The 24,026-nt window shown below is 47.0% G+C and overlaps 1 protein-coding gene across 1 annotated transcript in view; it reads left to right on the top strand.

Annotated features, from left to right (window-relative positions):
* LOC306926923 (multiple PDZ domain protein-like) overlaps positions 1 to 18,436 on the top strand; it is a 36,902-nt gene extending 18,466 nt beyond the window's left edge. The window contains exons 8-18 of the mRNA XM_079506432.1: positions 46 to 224; positions 1,414 to 1,561; positions 7,277 to 7,363; positions 7,524 to 7,629; positions 9,013 to 9,696; positions 10,898 to 10,929; positions 13,289 to 13,411; positions 14,006 to 14,110; positions 16,553 to 16,644; positions 17,555 to 17,678; positions 17,922 to 18,436. Of these exons, the coding sequence (XP_079362558.1) occupies positions 46 to 224; positions 1,414 to 1,561; positions 7,277 to 7,363; positions 7,524 to 7,629; positions 9,013 to 9,696; positions 10,898 to 10,929; positions 13,289 to 13,411; positions 14,006 to 14,110; positions 16,553 to 16,644; positions 17,555 to 17,678; positions 17,922 to 18,068 (1,827 nt within the window). The 3' untranslated portion in view covers positions 18,069 to 18,436. The remainder of the gene's footprint in view (positions 1 to 45; positions 225 to 1,413; positions 1,562 to 7,276; positions 7,364 to 7,523; positions 7,630 to 9,012; positions 9,697 to 10,897; positions 10,930 to 13,288; positions 13,412 to 14,005; positions 14,111 to 16,552; positions 16,645 to 17,554; positions 17,679 to 17,921) is intronic.
* The last annotated feature ends 5,590 nt before the right edge of the window (positions 18,437 to 24,026 follow it).

Raw genomic sequence — 24,026 nt, 5'->3', positions numbered from 1 at the left:
TGTACTGTACTGTACTGTAGGTTAACAGTACATATGTTATTCCAGGTGAACGGGGTGGACCTTAGGACCGTGGACCATGAAGACGCCATCCTGGCTCTCAGACAGACTCCGCCTCTCGTCCGTCTGACGGTGCTGAGAGACTCCGCCCACAACCTGGACCTCATCACCGTGGAGCTGACCAAGAAGACTGGGCGGGGCTTAGGACTCAGCATAGTGGGCAAGAGGTGAGACTGGGCGGAGCTTAGGATAATGGGGGTGGGGCTTAGGAGACTGGGGGCGGGGCTTATGACTCAGCATAGTGGGCAAGAGGTGACTCAGCATAGTGGGAACTCATGTCTTTAGAAACCATTGAATAGTTTGGTCTTCTGCCCCTTCAAGGGAACTCATGTCTTTAGAAACCATTGAATAGTTTGGTCTTCTGCCCCTTCAAGGGAACTCATGTCTTTAGAAACCATTGAATAGTTTGGTCTTCTGCCCCTTCAAGGGAACTCATGTCTTTAGAAACCATTGAATAGTTTGGTCTTCTGCCCCTTCAAGGGAACTCATGTCTTTAGAAACCATTGAATAGTTTGGTCTTCTGCCCCTTCAAGGGAACTCATGTCTTTAGAAACCATTGAATAGTTTGGTCTTCTGCCCCTTCAAGGGAACTCATGTCTTTAGAAACCATTGAATAGTTTGGTCTTCTGCCCCTTCAAGGGAACTCATGTCTTTAGAAACCATTGAATAGTGTGGTCTTCTGCCCCTTCAAGGGAACTCATGTCTTTAGAAACCATTGAATAGTTTGGTCTTCTGCCCCTTCAAGGGAACTCATGTCTTTAGAAACCATTGAATAGTTTGGTCTTCTGCCCCTTCAAGGGAACTCATGTCTTTAGAAACCATTGAATAGTTTGGTCTTCTGCCCCTTCAAGGGAACTCATGTCTTTAGAAACCATTGAATAGTTTGGTCTTCTGCCCCTTCAAGGGAACTCATGTCTTTGTAAATGATTGTAAAACATAGATTGGTTACGTAACCAACAACAGCCAATTAGCTACTACAAACGTTATGCAAAGCTCGGCCAATCACAGCGGAAGGTTACTCCGGAAAAATAATAATAAAAAAGTGTGACAATAACTATAGTCTGTTTGCCCTTTGGGCAACCAGACAATAAAGTGTATTTTATTTTGAAGGAGTGGCAGTGGGGTGTTCATAATAATAATAATAATAATAATAAAGTGTATTTTATTTTGAAGGAGTGGCAGTAGGGTGTTCATAATAATAATAATAATAAAGTGTATTTTATTTTGAAGGAGTGGCAGTGGGGTGTTCATAATAATAATAATAATAATAAAGTGTATTTTATTTTGAAGGAGTGGCAGTAGGGTGTTCATAATAATAATAATAATAATAATAATAAAGTGTATTTTATTTTGAAGGAGTGGCAGCGGGGTGTTTATCTCGTCTCTGACCAGAGGGGGCGCCGCTGAGTTGGACGGACGGCTCATGCAGGGAGACCAGATCCTGTCTGTCAACCAGGAGGATGTGAGACAGGCTGACCACGAGACTGTGGCTGCTATACTGAAGGTGAGACAGGCAGGCAGACAGACAGACAGACAGGCTGACCACGAGACTGTGGCTGCTATACTGAAGGTGAGACAGGCAGGCAGACAGACAGACAGACAGGCTGACCACGAGACTGTGGCTGCTATACTGAAGGTGAGACAGGCAGGCAGACAGACAGACAGACAGACAGGCTGACCACGAGACTGTGGCTGCTATACTGAAGGTGAGACAGGCAGGCAGGCAGACAGACAGACAGACACACACACTGACAGACAGACAGACAGACAGACAGACAGACAGACAGACAGACAGATGTCCTTATGCACGCACGCACGCGCACACACACACACACACACACACACACACACACACACACACTACTCAACCCAACCCGTGGGCCGCATGCGGCCCCTGCGTAATGTACCAGCAGTCTGTCATGGTCACACCAACACAGTGCGTAATGTACCAGCAGTCTGTCGTGGTCACACCATCACAGTGCGTAATGTACCAGCGGTCTGTCATGGTCACACCATCACAGTGGGTAATGTACCAGCAGTCTGTCGTGGTCACACCATCACAGTGCGTAATGTACCAGCAGTCTGTCGTGGTCACACCATCACAGTGCGTAATGTACCAGCAGTCTGTCGTGGTCACACCATCACAGTGGGTAATGTACCAGCGGTCTGTCGTGGTCACACCATCACAGTGCGTAATGTACCAGCAGTCTGTCGTGGTCACACCATCACAGTGCGTAATGTACCAGCGGTCTGTCGTGGTCACACCATCACAGTGCGTAATGTACCAGCAGTCTGTCGTGGTCACACCATCACAGTGCGTAATGTACCAGCAGTCTGTCGTGGTCACACCATCACAGTGCGTAATGTACCAGCAGTCTGTCGTGGTCACACCATCACAGTGCGTAATGTACCAGCGGTCTGTCGTGGTCACACCATCACAGTGCGTAATGTACCAGCGGTCTGTCGTGGTCACACCATCACAGTGCGTAATGTACCAGCAGTCTGTCGTGGTCACACCATCACAGTGCGTAATGTACCAGCGGTCTGTCGTGGTCACACCATCACAGTGCGTAATGTACCAGCAGTCTGTCGTGGTCACACCATCACAGTGCGTAATGTACCAGCAGTCTGTCGTGGTCACACCATCACAGTGCGTAATGTACCAGCAGTCTGTCATGGTCACACCATCACAGTGCGTAATGTACCAGCAGTCTGTCGTGGTCACACCATCACAGTGCGTAATGTACCAGCAGTCTGTCGTGGTCACACCATCACAGTGCGTAATGTACCAGCAGTCTGTCGTGGTCACACCATCACAGTGCGTAATGTACCAGCAGTCTGTCGTGGTCACACCATCACAGTGCGTAATGTACCAGCAGTCTGTCGTGGTCACACCATCACAGTGCGTAATGTACCAGCAGTCTGTCGTGGTCACACCATCACAGTGCGTAATGTACCAGCAGTCTGTCGTGGTCACACCATCACAGTGCGTAATGTACCAGCAGTCTGTCATGGTCACACCATCACAGTGCGTAATGTACCAGCAGTCTGTCGTGGTCACACCATCACAGTGCGTAATGTACCAGCAGTCTGTCGTGGTCACACCATCACAGTGCGTAATGTACCAGCAGTCTGTCGTGGTCACACCATCACAGTGCGTAATGTACCAGCAGTCTGTCGTGGTCACACCATCACAGTGCGTAATGTACCAGCAGTCTGTCGTGGTCACACCATCACAGTGCGTAATGTACCAGCAGTCTGTCGTGGTCACACCATCACAGTGCGTAATGTACCAGCAGTCTGTCGTGGTCACACCATCACAGTGCGTAATGTACCAGCTGTCTGTCGTGGTCACACCATCACAGTGCGTAATGTACCAGCAGTCTGTCGTGGTCACACCATCACAGTGCGTAATGTACCAGCAGTCTGTCGTGGTCACACCAACACAGTGCGTAATGTACCAGCAGTCTGTCGTGGTCACACCATCACAGTGCGTAATGTACCAGCGGTCTGTCGTGGTCACACCATCACAGTGCGTAATGTACCAGCAGTCTGTCGTGGTCACACCATCACAGTGCGTAATGTACCAGCAGTCTGTCGTGGTCACACCATCACAGTGCGTAATGTACCAGCAGTCTGTCGTGGTCACACCATCACAGTGCGTAATGTACCAGCGGTCTGTCGTGGTCACACCATCACAGTGCGTAATGTACCAGCAGTCTGTCGTGGTCACACCATCACAGTGCGTAATGTACCAGCAGTCTGTCGTGGTCACACCATCACAGTGCGTAATGTACCAGCGGTCTGTCGTGGTCACACCATCACAGTGCGTAATGTACCAGCAGTCTGTCGTGGTCACACCATCACAGTGCGTAATGTACCAGCAGTCTGTCGTGGTCACACCATCACAGTGCGTAATGTACCAGCAGTCTGTCGTGGTCACACCATCACAGTGGGTAATGTACCAGCGGTCTGTCATGGTCACACCATCACAGTGGGTAATGTACCAGCGGTCTGTCGTGGTCACACCATCACAGTGGGTAATGTACCAGCAGTCTGTCATGGTCACACCATCACAGTGGGTAATGTACCAGCAGTCTGTCATGGTCACACCATCACAGTGGGTAATGTACCAGCGGTCTGTCGTGGTCACACCATCACAGTGCGTAATGTACCAGCAGTCTGTCGTGGTCACACCATCACAGTGCGTAATGTACCAGCAGTCTGTCGTGGTCACACCAACACAGTGCGTAATGTACCAGCAGTCTGTCGTGGTCACACCATCACAGTGCGTAATGTACCAGCGGTCTGTCGTGGTCACACCATCACAGTGCGTAATGTACCAGCGGTCTGTCGTGGTCACACCATCACAGTGCGTAATGTACCAGCAGTCTGTCGTGGTCACACCATCACAGTGCGTAATGTACCAGCAGTCTGTCGTGGTCACACCATCACAGTGCGTAATGTACCAGCGGTCTGTCGTGGTCACACCAACACAGTGCGTAATGTACCAGCAGTCTGTCGTGGTCACACCATCACAGTGCGTAATGTACCAGCGGTCTGTCGTGGTCACACCATCACAGTGCGTAATGTACCAGCAGTCTGTCGTGGTCACACCATCACAGTGCGTAATGTACCAGCAGTCTGTCATGGTCACACCATCACAGTGCGTAATGTACCAGCAGTCTGTCGTGGTCACACCATCACAGTGCGTAATGTACCAGCGGTCTGTCGTGGTCACACCATCACAGTGCGTAATGTACCAGCAGTCTGTCGTGGTCACACCATCACAGTGGGTAATGTACCAGCAGTCTGTCGTGGTCACACCATCACAGTGCGTAATGTACCAGCAGTCTGTCGTGGTCACACCATCACAGTGCGTAATGTACCAGCGGTCTGTCGTGGTCACACCATCACAGTGCGTAATGTACCAGCGGTCTGTCGTGGTCACACCATCACAGTGCGTAATGTACCAGCAGTCTGTCGTGGTCACACCAACACAGTGCGTAATGTACCAGCAGTCTGTCGTGGTCACACCATCACAGTGCGTAATGTACCAGCAGTCTGTCGTGGTCACACCATCACAGTGCGTAATGTACCAGCAGTCTGTCGTGGTCACACCATCACAGTGCGTAATGTACCAGCAGTCTGTCGTGGTCACACCAACACAGTGCGTAATGTACCAGCAGTCTGTCGTGGTCACACCATCACAGTGCGTAATGTACCAGCGGTCTGTCGTGGTCACACCATCACAGTGCGTAATGTACCAGCAGTCTGTCGTGGTCACACCATCACAGTGCGTAATGTACCAGCAGTCTGTCGTGGTCACACCAACACAGTGCGTAATGTACCAGCGGTCTGTCGTGGTCACACCATCACAGTGCGTAATGTACCAGCGGTCTGTCGTGGTCACACCATCACAGTGCGTAATGTACCAGCAGTCTGTCGTGGTCACACCATCACAGTGGGTAATGTACCAGCAGTCTGTCGTGGTCACACCAACACAGTGGGTAATGTACCAGTAGTCTGTCGTGGTCACACCATCACAGTGCGTAATGTACCAGCAGTCTGTCGTGGTCACACCATCACAGTGCGTAATGTACCAGCAGTCTGTCGTGGTCACACCAACACAGTGGGTAATGTACCAGCAGTCTGTCGTGGTCACACCAACACAGTGGGTAATGTACCAGTAGTCTGTCGTGGTCACACCAACACAGTGGGTAATGTACCAGCAGTCTGTCGTGGTCACACCAACACAGTGCGTAATGTACCAGCGGTCTGTCATGGTCACACCATCACAGTGCGTAATGTACCAGCAGTCTGTCATGGTCACACCAACACAAATATCACTATTTGTTTTCATTGTTTGGAACCAGATTGTAGGAATAGAGAGTATGCACATGCATGATTTTCCCATCAGGACACGCCCCCCTCATCTAGACTGAGTGGCAACACATTGAGCAGCATGGAGTGTTGCAGTTTGGAAGCGCTCGTTGGAAATCACTCAACTGTCCTGCAATACCACCTGTTTCTAAATGTCACATAATGCAGGAGGCAGCGAAATGTTGTGTTATTGAAAACAAGCACTTCCAAACTCTGACACTTAGAAAAATAATCAAATGCAGGGCATTTCTTGACAGAAAGTAGCTCATAACGTTTCTATGGTTTGTTTTTTATGAAACACAAACTTTTAGGATAGAAAGAGGATAATTCCAGCTTTTCGTACAGCTGCAATGTTGGTGAGTTTAACATTAATGCAATCAGACGGGACTTTTCTGTTTGGATGAATGGGCTGGCAAGGCCAGAAAGTAGTGTTCCCCCGCTCAGTGGGCGTTCCACGCCCACTGAGTGGAACGCCCACTGAGTGGAACGCCCACTGAGTGGAACGCCCACTCAGTGGCAACGCCCACTGAATGGGAACGCCCACTTATGCGTTCCCGCATAACTTACAGGTACGATGATGTCACGCACATACCCTCTATAGTGTTGTTTGTGATACATGGCCTGATGATGTCATAGTGATACATGGCCTGATGATGTCATAGTGATACATGGCCTGATGATGTCAGCGGAGTATTAACCACTTGTATTTATTCACCTGTGATTATCTGTTGATTATAATTATGTTTTCTTCACATTTTGTGAATGAAGACTCATTTTGTAACTTCATTAAATCACAATGTTTTAGTTCATTGAGGTTTTATTTGGATTTTTTTTTTACTCCTTACTTTTTAGCTCTAGTCGTGTAGTCTGTCCACAAAATGAATTTGTAAACTTTTCAAATTAATACTGACATGTGTAGCTTGTGGCCCCATTGGACTTTGGGAGTTTTGAGTGTCCCCTGAGCCGCTTTAACACAAATTATGCTAATGACGTGTCCACACGTCTTTAGAATCTAGCCTTGGACGTGTATAGGTGTCTTTAGATCCTTTTTATTGATCAAACCATACTATGAAAAAATATATATTTATATATGTTTTTACATTATTACAGATGAGGATACAGTGTTGAGCCAGAACAAGTCAAAGCTATAGCTCCATGTACTGGTCTGTGTGTGTGTGTGTGTGTGTGTGCGTGTGCGTGCGTGTGTGTTTACGTGTGTGCGTGCGCGCGTGTGTGTTTACGTGTGTGTGTGTGTGTGTGTGTGTTTACGTGTGTTTACGTGTGTGTGTGTTTACGTGCGTGTGTGCGCCTGTGTGCGTGCGTGTGTGCGTTCCAGTGTGCCAGAGGTCCAGTGGTGTTGGAGCTGAGCAGACTGAAGCCTGCTTCCTGGACGTCCGCCGAACATGCGTCACTGGGGAGCCAGGTGTGTGTGTGTGTGTGTGTGTGTGTGTGTGTGTGTGTGTGTGTGTGTGTGTGTGTGTGTGTGTGTGTGTGTGTGTGTGTGTGTGTGTGTGTGTGTGTGTGTGTGTGTGTGTGTGTGTGTGTGTGTGTGTGTGTGTGTAATATGTGCTTCTTCTTCACAGATGGGAAGTGGAAACAGCACAGTGAACGCCCCGCCCCCCATCTCTCTAGCCAGCCCCACCTCCCCTGTGAGCCTCCCAGACACCAGCACAGACCCCCCAGCACAAGGTCAGAATAGCTCTGCATTTGAGTTAGTCTTAGTTTGTTTTTAATGTATTTTTTCCCGTGATTCCGTTTTAATTAGTTTTTAGAGTTTTTAATTATTTTGACAAAGCCTAGTTTTAGTTTAGTTTGTATTAGTTATTGTGTTAGTTTGGGTTATTTGTCAGGTTGTACGATTCAAAGAGGTCAGAGTAAAGGTCCTTCCGGGCGGACAGCGATTAACGTTGTCGCCTGGATCAACGACAGGTCTGCTCAGGAGGGGCGAAATGTTAGGAAGGGACTAGTGGACAAGAGATCCAGTATAAGTCATTTTACACTGCCGAAAATAGCCAATGCTGTAGTGGCGGCTAGCTCGCCAGTGCTGTAGTGGCCGCTAGCTCACCAGTGCTGTAGTGGCCGCTAGCTCGCCAGTGCTGTAGTGGCCGCTAGCTCGCCAGTGCTGTAGTGGCAGCTAGCTCGCCAGTGCTGTAGTGGCAGCTAGCTCGCCAGTGCTGTAGTGGCCGCTAGCTCGCCAGTGCTGTAGTGGCAGCTAGCTCGCCAGTGCTGTAGTGGCCGCTAGCTCGCCAGTGCTGTAGTGGCCGCTAGCTCGCCAGTGCTGTAGTGGCAGCTAGCTCGCCAGTGCTGTAGTGGCAGCTAGCTCGCCAGTGCTGTAGTGGCCGCTAGCTCACCAGTGCTGTAGTGGCCGCTAGCTCACCAGTGCTGTAGTGGCAGCTAGCTCGCCAGTGCTGTAGTGGCAGCTAGCTCGCCAGTGCTGTAGTGGCCGCTAGCTCACCAGTGCTGTAGTGGCCGCTAGCTCGCCAGTGCTGTAGTGGCAGCTAGCTCACCAGTGCTGTAGTGGCCGCTAGCTCACCAGTGCTGTAGTGGCCGCTAGCTCGCCAGTGCTGTAGTGGCCGCTAGCTAACGTTTTACACAAAACAGTCACTCTAGTAAACATCCGCTAGCTTTTTCACAGGAGAGGAGGGGACGTGAATGGTCCGGGTGCACGACCGTCCGTTAACATAAAATGGTAAAACATGCTTATTTATTTAAAACGTTTCCCCCGGATTATGGGGAATAAAACAAATCTCGGGATTGCAATCGAGAATAGCATCGATTGCAAAGGTAAATTAATGTCGTTCTCTCGGTGCTAAGTAGAGCTATTGGGTAATAAAAACTCAACACTGATACCGTTTTAAATACTGAGAATAAATACGAGAATAACTAAAACTAAGGGCATTTTGTCTAACATTTCAGTTTGTTTTAGTTAGTTTTGTAAACACACAGTTGCACTTCGTTACAATTTATTTTTATTATAGTTTTTTTATTTAGTTATGTTGACGAAAATGTTTTCATTATTATTTTAGTTTTCTTTATTAGTTTTAGTTAACTATAATATCCTTTGCCCAACAGCATCCACCTGCAACCCCCCAGAATCCACCCGCACAGCAGTAGTGACGGCCTCCACCAGCCCAGACCCAACCTCCACCACCCGAGCCTCCACCTCCACCACCCGAACCGCCACCTCCACCACCCCAGCCTCCACCTCCACCACCCGAGCCTCCACCTCCACCACCCGAACCGCCACCTCCACCACCCCAGCCTCCACCTCCACCACCCGAGCCTCCACCTCCACCACCCGAACCGCCACCTCCACCACCCCAGCCTCCACCTCCACCACCCAAGCCTCCACCTCCACCACCCGAGCCTCCACTTGCACAACCCCAGCACCAACCTCCACCACCCCAACATCCACCTGTACAACCCCAACATCCACCTCCACCACCCCAGCCTCCACCTCCACCACCCGAGCCTCCACCTCCACCACCCCAACATCCACCTGCACAACCCCAGCCTCCACCTCCACAACCCCAGCCTCCACCTCCACCACCCCAGTCTCCACCACCCGAGCCTCCACCTGCACAACCCGAGCCTCCACCTCCACCACCCCAACATCCACCTGTACAACCCCAGCACCAACCTGCACCACCCCAGCACCAACCTGCACCACCCCAGCACCAACCTGCACCACCCCAGCACCAACCTCCACCACCCCAGCATTCACCTGCGCCACCCCAGCCTCCACCGGCAGCACAGGTAGGTTCTGAGTCTGCTAATGACACCTCTTCCAATGTTACCAACCTATGATCACCAGTATGTTCTTATCAAGACCATTCAATGCTGGGGGGCACGGTGGCACAGTCGGTAGTGCTGTCACCTCACAGTCACAGCTAGAAGGTCCTGGGTTCGATTCCCGCTGGGGACGCTGTGGGCGTGTTCTCTCCTCCGCGTCATCAGTGCCCATACCCGAGGCGGGATTGGCAAAAGGGCCTTTCTGTGTGGAGTTTGCATGTTCTCCCCGTGTCCCCTAGGGTAGGTACCCTCACATGTTCTCCCCGTGTCCCCTAGGGTAGGTACCCTCACATGTTCTCCCCGTGTCCCCTAGGGTAGGTACCCTCACATGTTCTCCCTGTGTCCCCTAGGGTAGGTACCCTCACATGTTCTCCCCCTGTCCCCTAGGGCAGGTACCCTCACATGTTCTCCCCGTGTCCCCTAGGGTAGGTACCCTCACATGTTCTCCCCGTGTCCCCTAGGGTAGATACCCTCACATGTTCTCCCCCTGTCCCCTAGGGTAGGTACCCTCACATGTTCTCCCCGTGTCCCCTAGGGTAGGTACCCTCACATGTTCTCCCCCTGTCCATAGAAGGAAGCATGAGGTCAGTCCGCTGGGTCCCTGGGTCTGTCCCTGGGTCCCTGGGTCTGTCCCTGGGTCCCTGGGTCTGTCCCTGGGTCCCTGGGTCTGTCCCTGGGTCCCTGGGTCTGTCCGAGCACGAAAATAGCGTTTGTTCAACACCAAGTGTAACTGTTGCACAGCCTAACACACAGACACACACATGCCAGGGAGGAGGGCTTGTACAGTACAGTACAGTACAGTACAGTACAGTACAGTACAGCACAGCACAGCACAGCACAGCACAGTACAGTACAGTACAGTACAGTACAGTACAGTACAGCACAGCACAGCACAGTACAGTACAGTACAGTACAGTACAGCACAGCACAGCACAGCACAGCACAGCACAGTACAGTACAGTACAGCACAGCACAGTACAGTACAGTACAGTACAGTACCACTCACTTCAGACGGGTATAATTTTTTTAATATCTATGTAAATGTCCATCCTGGCTGCATTGAATGGTATTGATAACAGTGTGTGTGTGTGTGTGTGTGTGTGTGTGTGTGTGTGTGTGTGTGTGTGTGCGTGTGTGCGTGTGCGTGTGCGCGTGCGCGTGTCAGACACTGGACTGCGCCTGGTGGAGATCACGCGGGTGAGTATTTTTATCAGATTACTCTGAGATAAGGTGTGTGGATTCTAATATAATTTCCAGTATTTGTTCACGTAATGAAGTAACACAGTATTGTGTGGATCACATTATAGTTATCAGATGAACGGATCAACCCGTTCTGAAGTGATAGAACCTACTAGACACAATACATTACATACGTTATTGTGCCTTAGAATATGTTAACACTAAGGCGAGACATGGTAGGTGAAATCATGATTTTTCCTTTTTTTTTTTTTTTTGCTATTTTGCTTCCTAAACATGTTTGCTTCCAAACTAAAGCAAAATAAACATTCAAAACACAGATTTAGATGTTTATTTTAGTAGTTTATTTTAGCCAATGACAGCTCGTTTTGCTGGGTGAAAATCCACCCTCTCAATTTTCATGATTGGTTGTTGGTACAAAGGAAGTGACCATATTTGGATCAAACCACAGTCAGCTCGAGGTCCAGACCTTTCCAATGATATATGGCATTATATGTTGTTGCCAAGGTTTGGATGAGATATTTTGTCTCAAAATAGTGGCTTCAAATAAAACGTTTTGGAATTTTACAATACAATATTCTTTAAAGGCTGTTTACTCAAAATGAGTTTTCCTCATACCTGACAGAGAATCTCCACTTCAGTTGCACTCACATACACCAAACCTTCCAGTCTTATTCAATGGGACAGAGAATCTCCACTGTTCGGTTATTTGGCGATGTTGTGCCCGGGCTCCGACCAGCCCATGCAGTAGGCAGAGTAAAGTGACTAACACGCACAGGTGAACTAAATGCTCCAATGATAGCTTATATTTGATGAACTCAAACGTGCATTTTATAGGGTTTTTATTAATTCATATTAATTATAAACACTTACAATCATACATTCACACGTTCTGTTCACACTTCCCCTAACTTCCCCCAACACAAGATGAATTCAGTATCCCGGATTCTGGATCACAGTCCTATTGGTACAGTTCTATCTGCTCTGTTGGTAGGAATTCTAGCTATCATTTGAACACTCTAAACTCCCAGATCATGGTAAGCTTAGCTTGTCATTGTTGACTCTCAGACTTAGTTCAGTGACACATTAAGTGGCACATTAAGTGGCACATTAAGTGGTTTTAAATCTACCTTAGCATTCAGTCAATTTCCATTAATTGCCAATGATCAATGGAGAAAAGAACACAAATGACACTTGGTTACAATCTAAACATCATATTACATCAATTATGAATACTGCACAATTATATATATATAGCATATAATATAAAACCAATACATACCGCTGGTCTCTGCCTAGACATTGTATCACGTTCGATGGTATTGGTGAATCTAACTCTAATATTGGGCTACCCAGCATAGTCAATGCAGCCTTCTGACTGATCACCATGCTAACACTTTCAGCCAATCAGATGCCACTGACCATCCTGCCTGCACCTCTGGCCACAGCCAGCTCCTATTACAGTCCCTGTAATGCCCAACTACTTTAAACTGTTTAGATTATTACAGGTATTTATCATTTAGCCTTTTTACCAACCCAATATATAATAGGTTATTAGAACACATTTAAACAATTGAAGAGGAATTAAAGATTGGTTACTTCAATATTGTATGTTCTAGCTGAGTTGACTTCCCCTGTGAAAAGGAGTCAATAATGGCCTGTCTTACAACAGGAGAAGGCCGTAAAACCCCCGAAAACCACCGGTCTGTTTGTAGAATGGAATGTGGGGACCTGAGCTCTCCCACTCTAGAGGAGCTGCTTAATCTCCAATCAATCTGACCCAATATATAATTTCTCATTATGAGTACAAATCTCGCACACCCATAAATAACCAAACATCCACTTCAGTTGCACTCACATACACCAAACCTTCCAGTCTTATTCATAACTATATTAAATGAGTTTTCCTCATACCTGGGACAGAGAATCTCCACTTCAGTTGCACTCACATACACCAAACCTTCCAGTCTTATTCATAACTATAACATACACCATACCTGGGACAGAGAATCTCCACTTCAGTTGCACTCACATACACCAAACTTTCCAGTCTTATTCATAACTATATTCTGCAGATATTTACAGATGGGTTTGTTGATATATCATTCACAGCCTGATTTACATCACATTTTATACCTAAAAACACGCTGTGTGCAAAGGCCTTAAGTGTCAGACATGTATGTACCCGTTTAATTCATCCCACTGACAGTAACAGTGTCTGTCTGTCTGTCTGTCTGTCTGTCTGTCTGTCTGTCTGTCTGTCTGTCTGTCTGTCTGCCTGCCTGCCTGCCTGTCTGTCTGTCTGTCTGTCTGTCTGTCTGCCTGCCTGCCTGCCTGCCTGCCTGTCTCCCCCTCTCAGGGTGCCACCGACAGCCTGGGTATCAGCATAGCAGGAGGTAAAGGCAGTCCTCTGGGAGACATTCCTATCTTCATCGCCATGATCCAACAGAACGGAGCGGCTGCCAAGACACACAAGCTGAAGGTATACCTGGTATATAAAGTGCATCCGTATCCAAAGTATGCACACTCCTTCACTTTTACCACATTTTGTTTTGTTACAGCCTCATTTCAAAATGGATTAAATTCGTTTTTTTCCTCATCAATCTACACACAATACCCCATAATGATGAAGTGAAAAAGGTTTTTTCAATTATTTTGTTAATTTATAAAAAATAAGAAACTGGAAAAATACATGTACATAAGTATTCACACTCATGACTTAGTACTAAGTTTAGGCACCTTTGGCAGCAATTACAGCCTTAAGCCTTTTTGGGAATGATGCTACAAGTTTGGCACACTTGAATTTGGGGTATTTCCCCCCTTCTCTTCTGCAGACTCAATCTGCCTGGGGCAATATGCATTGCAAAGGCAGATAAATCTTGCTACAATCAAATGTCAGTATATTGATTGCATGTTTCAGCTCAGTTGACAACTCCACTGGTCATGAACTGTGTGTGTGTGTGTGTGTGTGTGTGTGTGTGTGTGTGTGTGTGTGTGTGTGTGTGTGTGTGTGTGTGTGTGTGTGTGTGTGTGTGTGTGTGTGTGTGTGTGTGTGTGTGTGTGTGTGTGTGTGCAGGTAGGGGACAGACTGGTCAGTATCAACGGCCAGATGTTGGACGGACTTTCTCACGGAGACGTTGTCAACATGTTGAAGAACACGTATGGACACATCTGTATGCAGGTACGCACACCTCTCTCTCTGCATGTCTATGTCTCTCTACCAGGTCATAGCAGACACTAACATCTCTCTCTCTCTCTCTCTCTCTCTCTCTCCCTCTCTCTCTCTCTCTCTCTCTCTCTGTCTATCACTAACATCTCTCTCTCTCTCTCTCTCTCTCTCTCTCTCTCTCTCTCTCTCTGTATGTCTATGTCTCTCTCTCTCTCTCTCTCTCTCTCTCTCTCTCTCTCTCTCTCTCTCTCTCTCTCTCTCTCTCTCTCTCTCTCTCTCTATGGCCCTCATTTATCAATCGAGTGGAAATTCTGCCCCAAATTCGAGTGTAGGATTCGTAGTACACCCACGTCGGGTCGGCATTTACAAAGTGATCGCAGACAGCTGTTCCTTCCTAATTTCATTCCTAGCAGTGATAAATGTGACGGCTGAAATCAATCTGGCACGCCCTATAAAATCTAGCCGCGCCCTTGGTTTTGCGACATGAACAACTGCAATACGACCTGGAAACCATGGTTACAGGGGAAAAAAAGTTTCTGCTGCCCCTCCCATACACACACACACACACACACACAGACGCACGCACGCACACGCAACTTGTTGTATCTTAAATAAATAAACCTGCATGAATTAAATAAAGCTGTAGGACTACCCTGTCTGTTTCTCCTCTCGCTTCGCTTCCCTTGCTGCCCGCATCACCCCCCGCACGCACGCACATATCGCAATTTGCAAGCAACTGTCACTGTGTTGTTAGTTGTATATTAAATTATTAAAGTCTTTATTCATTTAATATACAACAAGATATATTAGTGAACGAAAACCTGAACCTGTGAACCATGAATTATATAACAAATAGGCGCGCACACATGCTGCTGTTTTGCAAGGTGCATCTCCTGTCCTGTCTGTCTCTCTCTATCACTGTGGTCCGTCCGTGACACCGTGACCAATTGACCATGCACGTCCGACAGTCTATTTAAATTGCCTCGCTGTCAACTGTCAATTATATGAATATTGCAGCCAAACCCGTAGCCTCATGTGGCACTGGACATTGGTGGTGGTATGGTGGGCTGCAGGCTGGCTTAGGCTATACTATCTCCGATGCGTTCCCACTTGCGCTGGCACGGCACATTTGGCATTCGAGCGACGCGTCGGGTTTATTAAACGAGGAGGAGATTGCACATACTGTAACTCCAGAAAGACATCGGCCTGCTGTAGATTAGGCTACAGTAGGCTACCCAAGTTGGGACTCTCCGCAGCTGCAGCGCTGCACTATAGTACTCTCCAACGTCCCGTCATGGAAATATTTCAGCACAGACAGCCCAAATCCTCGCATGTATGCGCTCATCATGCAAAACACTGTTTAAATGGCTTACGCATCTAACTTGCAACATTGTTTTTAAATGCGCGATTTTAATTGCTTGCTTGTAAAGTTGGAAATCTCCTACTAATTTCATATGACACAAAGACACATCGTTGATGTATTCCTTTACTTTTTTTTTCTTTTTTACATTTAGCCCATATACATACAGTTTTATATAAACATTTTAGGAGTGAATACATATGTTTCGATGCCTGTGACAGCCTCTCAGCTGGTCAAACAATGCTGCTCCGCTGTTCTACGACAGAAAAACAGGTGAGGACAAAGCGTACGACAGCTCCCGACCAGACGTGGTTTTTGTCTTGGCTCAAGTTCAAAATCAAACGTTGGCGCAAATCGTAAATGCCGAAAATTGCGGTAATTTCGGCGTACACCCATATTTTGGCGTACGCACGGTTGATAAATGAGGGCCTATGTCTATGTCTCTCTACCAGGTCATAGCAGACACTAACATCTCTCTCTCTCTCTCTCTCTCTCTCTCTGTATGTCTATGTCTCTCTCTCTCTCTCTCTGTATGTCTATGTCTCTCTCTCTCTCTCTCTCTCTCTGTCTATGTCTCTCTACCAGGTCATAGCAGACACTAACCCCTCTCTCTCTCTCTCTCTCTCTCTCTGTATGTCTATGTCTCTCTACCAGGTCATAGCAGACACTAACATCTCTCTCTCTCTCTCTCTCCCTCTCTGTGTCTATGTCTCTCTACCAGGTCATAGCAGACACTAACATCTCTCTCTCTCTCTCTCTCTCTCTCTCTCTCTCTCTCTCTCTCTGTATGTCTATGTCTCTCTACCAGGTCATAGCGGACACTAACATCTCTCTCTCTCTCTCTCTCTCTCTCTGTATGTCTATGTCTCTCTACCAGGTCATAGCGGACACTAACATCTCTCTCTCTCTCTCTCTCTCTCTCTGTATGTCTATGTCTCTCTACCAGGTCATAGCGGACACTAACATCTCTCTCTCTCTCTCTCTCTCTCTCTCTCTCCCTCTCTGTGTCTATGTCTCTCTACCAGGTCATAGCGGACACTAACATCTCTCTCTCTCTCTCTCTCTCTCTCTGTATGTCTATGTCTCTCTACCAGGTCATAGCGGACATGGCCAGCCATGTTGAAAGTCTCTCTAGGACCTCCAGTGTTCCTGCCGCCGACACGCAGAGTCACCCCGCCCAGCCAGAGTGAGCGCACGTCACTGTGTGTGTGTGTGTGTGTGTGTGTGTGTGTGTGTGTGTGTGTGTGTGTGTGTGTGTGTGTGTGTGTGTGTGTGTGTGTGTGTGTGTGTGTGTGTGTGTGTGTGTGTGTGTGTGTGTGTGTGTGTGTGTGTGTGTGTGTGTGTGTGTGTGTGTGTGTGCGCGTGCGTGCGTGCGTGCCATTCATTGTCAATAGAGCGTCGCAGTCCCGCCTCCTACCCTGGACCAGGAAATGAAACCCAATGCATTATTCTCATAGACATTTCTTAAAGTATTTATTTAAAGACGGTTACGCCGCGGACAAAGCCAACTCGAGTCGTGACAACTCATGACAACACAAACAATATTTTGGACCAAACAAATAATTAGAAAGAAGAAAAAAACGGCAGGTTACAACACTTTTTTTGTTGTTTTTCTTCTTTGTAATTATTTGTTTGGTCCAAAATATTGTTTGTGTTGTCATGAGTTGTCACGACTCGAGTTGGCTTTGTCCGCGGCGTAACCGTCTTTAAATAAATACTTTAAGAAATGTCTATGAGAATAATGCATTGGGTTTCATTTCCTGGTCCAGGGTAGGAGGCGGGACTGCGACGCTCTATGGAAGCCAGCAACATGACGATGCAAAGACTCAAAGATGCATGCAGCTGCTCCCATTGGTCTGCCCGTGTGAACGCACCAATTGAGTAACAGCAGGTCATGTGAGCTCATGTACGATTGGTTGTGAGGTCACGGCGCTGTGATGTGATTGGTTGTTGTGATGTCACGGTGATAGTGTGCTGTGATTGGTTATGATGTCACGGTGATACTGTGATGTGATTGGTTGTTGTGATGTCACTGTGATAGTGTGCTGTGATTGGTTATGATGTCACGGTGATACTGGGATGTGATTGGTTGCCAGGGCTCCTCGCTGCAGATCCATCGTGCTGCAGAAAGGATCGGACGGTTTGGGCTTCAGCATCGTGGGAGGGTTCGGGAGTCCACACGGAGACCTGCCCATCTACGTTAAGACTGTCTTCAGCAAGGTACCTGTCTGTCTGTCTGTCTGTCTGTCTGTCTGTCTGTAATCAAATGTCATTACACTTGATTGCATGTTTTAGCTCAGTTGACAACTCCACTGGTCATGAATTGTGTGTGTGTGTGTGTGTGTGTGTGTGTGTGTGTGTGTGTGTGTGTGTGTGTGTGTGTGTGTGTGTGTGTGTGTGTGTGTGTGTGTGTGTGTGTGTGTGTGTGTGTGTGTGTGTGTGTGTGTGTGTGTGTGTGTGTAGGGGGCAGCACACGCGGACGGTCGTCTCAAGAGGGGCGACCAGATCGTGTGTGTGAACGGAGACAGTCTGGACGGAGTGACGCACGAACAGGCTGTCAGCATCCTGAAGACCCACAGAGGACCTGTCACGCTGGACATCCTGTCCTAGCGCACACACACACACACACACACACACACACACACACACACACACACACACACACACACACACACACACACACACACACACACACACACACACACATCCTGAAGAACCACAGAGGACCCGTTACCCTGGACATCCTGTCCTAGCGCACACACATGCACACGCGCGTGCGCACGCACCAGTCAAGTCTTAATCAAACCAGTTCAAACCAGATGCACCGGGGAATTGCATGTCACAATCATTGTGGCCAAAAAAAGAATAATAATAATAATGCGATCAACGATATTATCGCGATGATCGAAACATGTCACGTATGTCTACCACTCGAACCCCCACCGTCCCTATTTTGGGGAGGAACTGTTCCCAAAGAAATAGCAGATCTACAAGCTCACAACACGTTGTGAGCTTGTAGATCTGCTATTTCTGGCCAATGGAGTGTGAAATATGAGCGTACCAGATGCACTCCTCACAGGTCTGTTGGATCAACTGTAAAAGGCTTTAAGTGTTGCTAACGTTGCAGCTCAACAGAAGCTAATTCATGGTAGCCACGGAGGACAACTTAACCATGCATTGAAATCCCAGTGATATGATTATCGTTTTGTTGTATCACGATAAACGATCGTAGCGATCGGCGTCCCTAGGGGTGGATTTACACAACATTAGCAATAAGGGAACGCAAAGGAAAGTGATGTCACCGCCATGCCATGTGACATCACTGCTGGGCGGAGCACGGCTTCCTTCCTCGCGGCCGTTAGCGTTAGCATGTTAGCAGAGCTAGCGGAGTAGAGCGCACGCCACTGCGAGTAGTGTGCAACGTCATTAAGCCTGAAGTAGAATTCGTCGCACGATGGTGTCGCGCCGAAAACGATGTCTTCTAATCGGCCGTCTTGTACGTAGACTATTTTCGTCGCGCAGCCAAACGTGGCGCGTCGAGGTCTCGAGGCTAGAAGAAGCCGCGAGCTCACAAAGCTGCGCGCTTAGCGCTTTCCGTGCCGTCCGCGACTCTCCCGACCGCCACGAAACGTTCCGAGGTCTCAACGCGTCCTCCCGCCGTAGAGGAGCTAACGCCGTCTTCGACCAACCAATCGGGAACTATGCGACATTTCCTGAAGCGCCTGCAACTTTTTTTTTTCTACCCCAAGACGTTTGTGACACCGGCGGGGGAAACGTCCTCCGCGACACCGGCGGGGGAAACGTCCTCCACCGGCGGGGGAAACGTCCTCCACTGGCGGGGGAAACGTCCTCCACCGGCGGGGGAAACGTCCTCCACCGGCGGGGGAAACGTCCTCCACCGGCGGGGGAAACGTCCTCCACCGGCGGGGGAAACGTCCTCCACCGGCGGGGGAAACGTCCTCCACCAGCGGGGGAAACGTCCTCCACCAGCGGGGGAAACGTCCTCCACCGACGGGGGAAATGTCCTCCGCGACACTTATTTTATTTTTCACGTTTTCGCGATGGTCGACACTCGGTTGCTCAGAGCGTACGCTGGCCTCTCGGAGGTTTTATGCTTCCTTCACCATTTTTCATCACGTTGGATCAATAAAATGCACAATAAGTAGAGTTCTGTTCTGAAGCAATATTTATCTGTTTTAGATTGAAAAAACAAATAAAACAATAAAATGATTATAATGTGAATAATGTTCACCGTTTGTTCTGTGTCCTTTAAGTACGCATGTAACGATTCACTCAGTTCACCATGCGATTTGAATCATGATACGATTTGAATCATGATACTAGGTTAATGATGCGATTTGAATCATGATACGATTTGAATCATGATACTAGGTTAATGATGCGATTTGAATCATGATACGATTTGAATCATGATACTAGGTTAATGATACGATACTAGGTTGTCGATATGACGCTACGATGGTAGCTTAACAATGTATGTAAAAGATTGCCATGCCGTAGCTCTGTACGTCTGTAAATGGGTCTGTGAGTCTGTGTGTCTGTAAATGGGTCTGTGAGTCTGTGTGTCTGTAAATGGGTCTGTGTGTCTGTACGTCTGTAAATGGGTCTGTGAGTCTGTGTGTCTGTAAATGGGTCTGTGAGTCTGTAAATGGGTCTGTGAGTCTGTGTGTCTGTAAATGGGTCTGTGAGTCTGTGTGTCTGTGTGTCTGTAAATGGGTCTGTGTGTCTGTGAGTCTGTGTGTCTGTGTGTCTGTAAATGGGTCTGTGAGTCTGTGTGTCTGTAAATGGGTCTGTGAGTCTGTGTGTCTGTAAATGGGTCTGTGTGTCTGTGTGTCTGTGAGTCTGTGTCTGGGGGAAATCTCACAAACTACTGTAGCGATCAGCGCCAAATGCCTTGTTCACGCTGCCAGTCGTCCTAGCAACTATTTTTCACACCGGATAGAAATTGCGTTGCACATAATGGTAAAGAGTAAAGGTCCTACACACACCGGACGCCATTTCGGATTTTTAGCTGCGTTTTTCCGTCAGTTTTCCAAAAAACGTGCCCAGTGTGCGACCACCTTAAGAGTCAGACCCTAACCTTTAAAACGTGCCCAGTGTGCGACCACCTTAAGAGTCAGACCCTAAACTTTAAAACGTGCCCAGTGTGCGACCACCTTAACCCTTAGAAGAGCAAAGACGCCAATTGGCGTCAAGTAATTACATTCCGGACGAGAGCAATGACGCCAATTGGTGTCTTTCTCGTTTTTTATTAATCTAAACATATTAATATGCTCCGGAGCGCTGTTTAAATTCCTGAGCTTATATTCCAACTACATTACCCAGAAAACCCGTGTCACGTGACACACGTGTACGTGTTGCCATTGGAAGCTGATCCCACCCCCAGTAAACAGTGGGGGCAGAGGGAGTCTTCATAGTTTTCATTGTTTAGCCTGTTTGCCGTCTCGCCCGAGCGATTTTCTAGCAGAAAAAGTTGAAAGCAGTAATATTTATTTGAGCGAGTTTTGTGGTAGTAGTATTGATCCATACGCGTCCCAGTCGCCTTCTCCAGGCGGAGTAGCCCTGGTCCAGTGCTTACAGCAAGACTCGCTGGAGACGGCGGGTGGCAGCCGTCTCCCTCCCTCCTTTTTTCATTGTCTCCCCATCGTCGTCCGATGAGCCATACCGGGAAACCATTGAAGAAGACGATCAACCCGGAATGTTTTGAGGTAATCTTATTGTAGAAAATGCCCTTCTATAGTGATCAGAAATCATAAGATGATCGCTACAAATAGATGCTTGGATAATTACTACTACTAGTCAGATCATGACGCCAGAATGACTGGTGCTGGCTAATGGCTGGAGGGGGGGTTGGTGTCGATCGGTTGGTCGGTGCATTGGTGCTGGCTAATGGCTGGAGGGGGGGTTGGTGTCGATCGGTTGGTCGGTGCAGTACAAATGTATCGTAGCAGGCATGCACGCATGGCAGTACAATTATTTTATATTGTAGCGTGCCTTATAGGCGATCTGATCTTTAGAGTAATGTTCGCTCCTTTTATTTACTTTCTACAAAGACAGAGAACAAACATGCATCGTTTACTGAAGCAACGCGTGGTTATGATGACCTTGCTACAAGGATTGGAGGGGGGACGGGGAGTGAAGCTAACAGTAGCGTATTTATATAAGATCTGTATGACGTTTCATTGACGTATGAGCTTGCATGATAATCGCATTCATTGTATATTGTATACAATCATGATTGTACATTGTTTAGTGTGTCACTGTGTGATGATGATGATGACGATGATGTCAGATAGCCTATGTCCCCCCCCCCCCCCCCCCCCCCCCCCCCCAACTGGCTATTGGCCGGGCTGACTACAGCTAAATGTTTATTTTTATATATTTAGAACTGGCATCAGATGAGGAGGAGGAGGATGATGATGATGATGATGATGATGATGATGATGATGATGATGATGATGAGTCAAGACTGCGATGGAGTTCTCCGACACTGAACCGGATGCATTCATTTATTTCAGTTTTTTTTTTTTAATTTAGCACACACACACACCGTCAAGAACAACTGGAATGCAGTGGTTTGGGGACACTGGGGAGTTTGGGGACAACTGTTTTGTATGTAGGCCTATTTATTTTCTGTAATATTTATTATAATTTTATTATGTTAGTAGTCATACAAAATAAAAGACGCTTTTACAATGAGTTAGACCTGTCATGGCTATTTTGTTCACTATTCTGAGGTTTATGGTTTGACTAAGCGAGTTTCAACTGTGATTTACTCTGTAACGGTAGATGGTAAGAACCCAATTTTTTGTTATAATACAGTATACATTCAAGTCTATATTTTGATACATATCATGGGCACAAAGTCATATCAAAACAATGTCCTTGGATGTGTTTTTTATCTAAACTGTTTCTTCACAACAGGTTTTTGAGATGCATGCATGAATAGACAAGGTACTGGTAAGACTATGTAAACATGGTATATATCGAAATGTGCGTTAGAATGTCTACATTTATCCAAAAAATAATTTGAGTTTCTATCACGTTCCAGTTCAGAGTTATAAGCCGTTATAGCTGGATTGGTCATGCTATTTATAGATGGCAAAATATCTACAGTGGTACATGTGAGAAACTTTTTCTTACATTTTTATTAAACTAGACAACTCACCTTTTAAAATGAGATATGGCATGGGTGTGTACGCCCAGCAGAAAAAAAATTATTTGGAAAATAAAAATTCAACCGGCCATAACTTTTTTTGTTGTCCTAGAAACACTACACAGTGTAAATGCAGGCTCTTTTAAATGGCTTCCAACACAAAAACTAAACATTTTATCAACTCAGTTCATTTTTTTCCTGGAAGCAGACAAGTCAAGCTTTCTCTGAAGGTCTTTTGTTGTCGCACAGTCACAGATAATTTTCAATAAATCATTCAAAAACGGCATTATGCCATAGAGAAGTCTAGAAACTATATTGATTTGACTTGAAACTCTGAAAGAGTTAAGAGTGCAGACCCTAAACTTTCAAAAGCTTGTTCAAAACTTCAGAGTATGACAAATCAGAAAATCCATGATTCCATTTGTGCAGAATCCAATATGGTTTGAAATGACACAAGCGACCGGACTATAGCCTATTATATTATTAGTGTCCTGATTTTTTTTCTGAGAATAAAAATATACGTTATTCCATAATGTACATATAATGTAGTAATTATTTTAAGTGAAATATCCTTTTAAATACTGAATATACGGCAACATTCCCGTGTTTCTTTACTAGTCCGATCCAGAAGAACAGTTTTCCGGCCACTGCTACAACAGAACTGATCATGAGGTAATATCTTCTTCTCTGGAATCAAAGTAAAAATATTGACCGTTGTGCCGATTCTCCTCTATGGCTCCGAGACATGGACACTTTCAAAGAAATTAGAGAAACGGCAGGATGGCACTTACACCCGCCTTCTAATGAGAGCGCAAAATCTGTCTTGGAAGAGCCACCCATCGACTAATCTAATATACGGCAACCTTCCCCGTGTTTCTTCTCTAGTCCGATCCAGAAGAACACAGTTTGCCGGCCACTGCTACAGAGCTGACAATGAGGTTATATCTTCCCTTCTTCTCTGGAGTCCTGCCTCAAAGCAGACCAGAGGTAGAAAACTGTCGTTCCCTGATGTCATCGCTAGGGCCACATGCATCAGTAAAGCAGGAACTGGGGATGGCGATGAAGGACCGGGAAGTCTGGCGTGGCATTGTGGAATCCATGATCTCGACCTAACATAATAATAAAGTCAACATAAATGGTTTGTTATACAGTTTTAAATGAGAAGAAAACAAAAGCACAGGAGAATGAAGGCCTCTGTTGACAGGATTGATTGATTAGTTTATTAGAAAACAGCAACATAGTAACAGTCAAACACTTATTCCAAAATGGATAGCACCAAAAAAAAGCGGTCTTGTTTCCATTTAGGCCCTATGTAATCAATTCATAGACACGACATGAATAATAACAAAAATCACACTTGTGTGTGATCATCATACATCACATTCTGTGCT

Source organism: Electrona antarctica (genome assembly GCF_951216825.1).
Source record: "Electrona antarctica genome assembly, chromosome: 7".
NCBI lineage: Eukaryota > Metazoa > Chordata > Actinopteri > Myctophiformes > Myctophidae > Electrona > Electrona antarctica.
The sequence above is the reverse complement of the archived record's forward strand: the minus strand, read 5'-3'. Positions and strand labels throughout refer to the sequence as shown.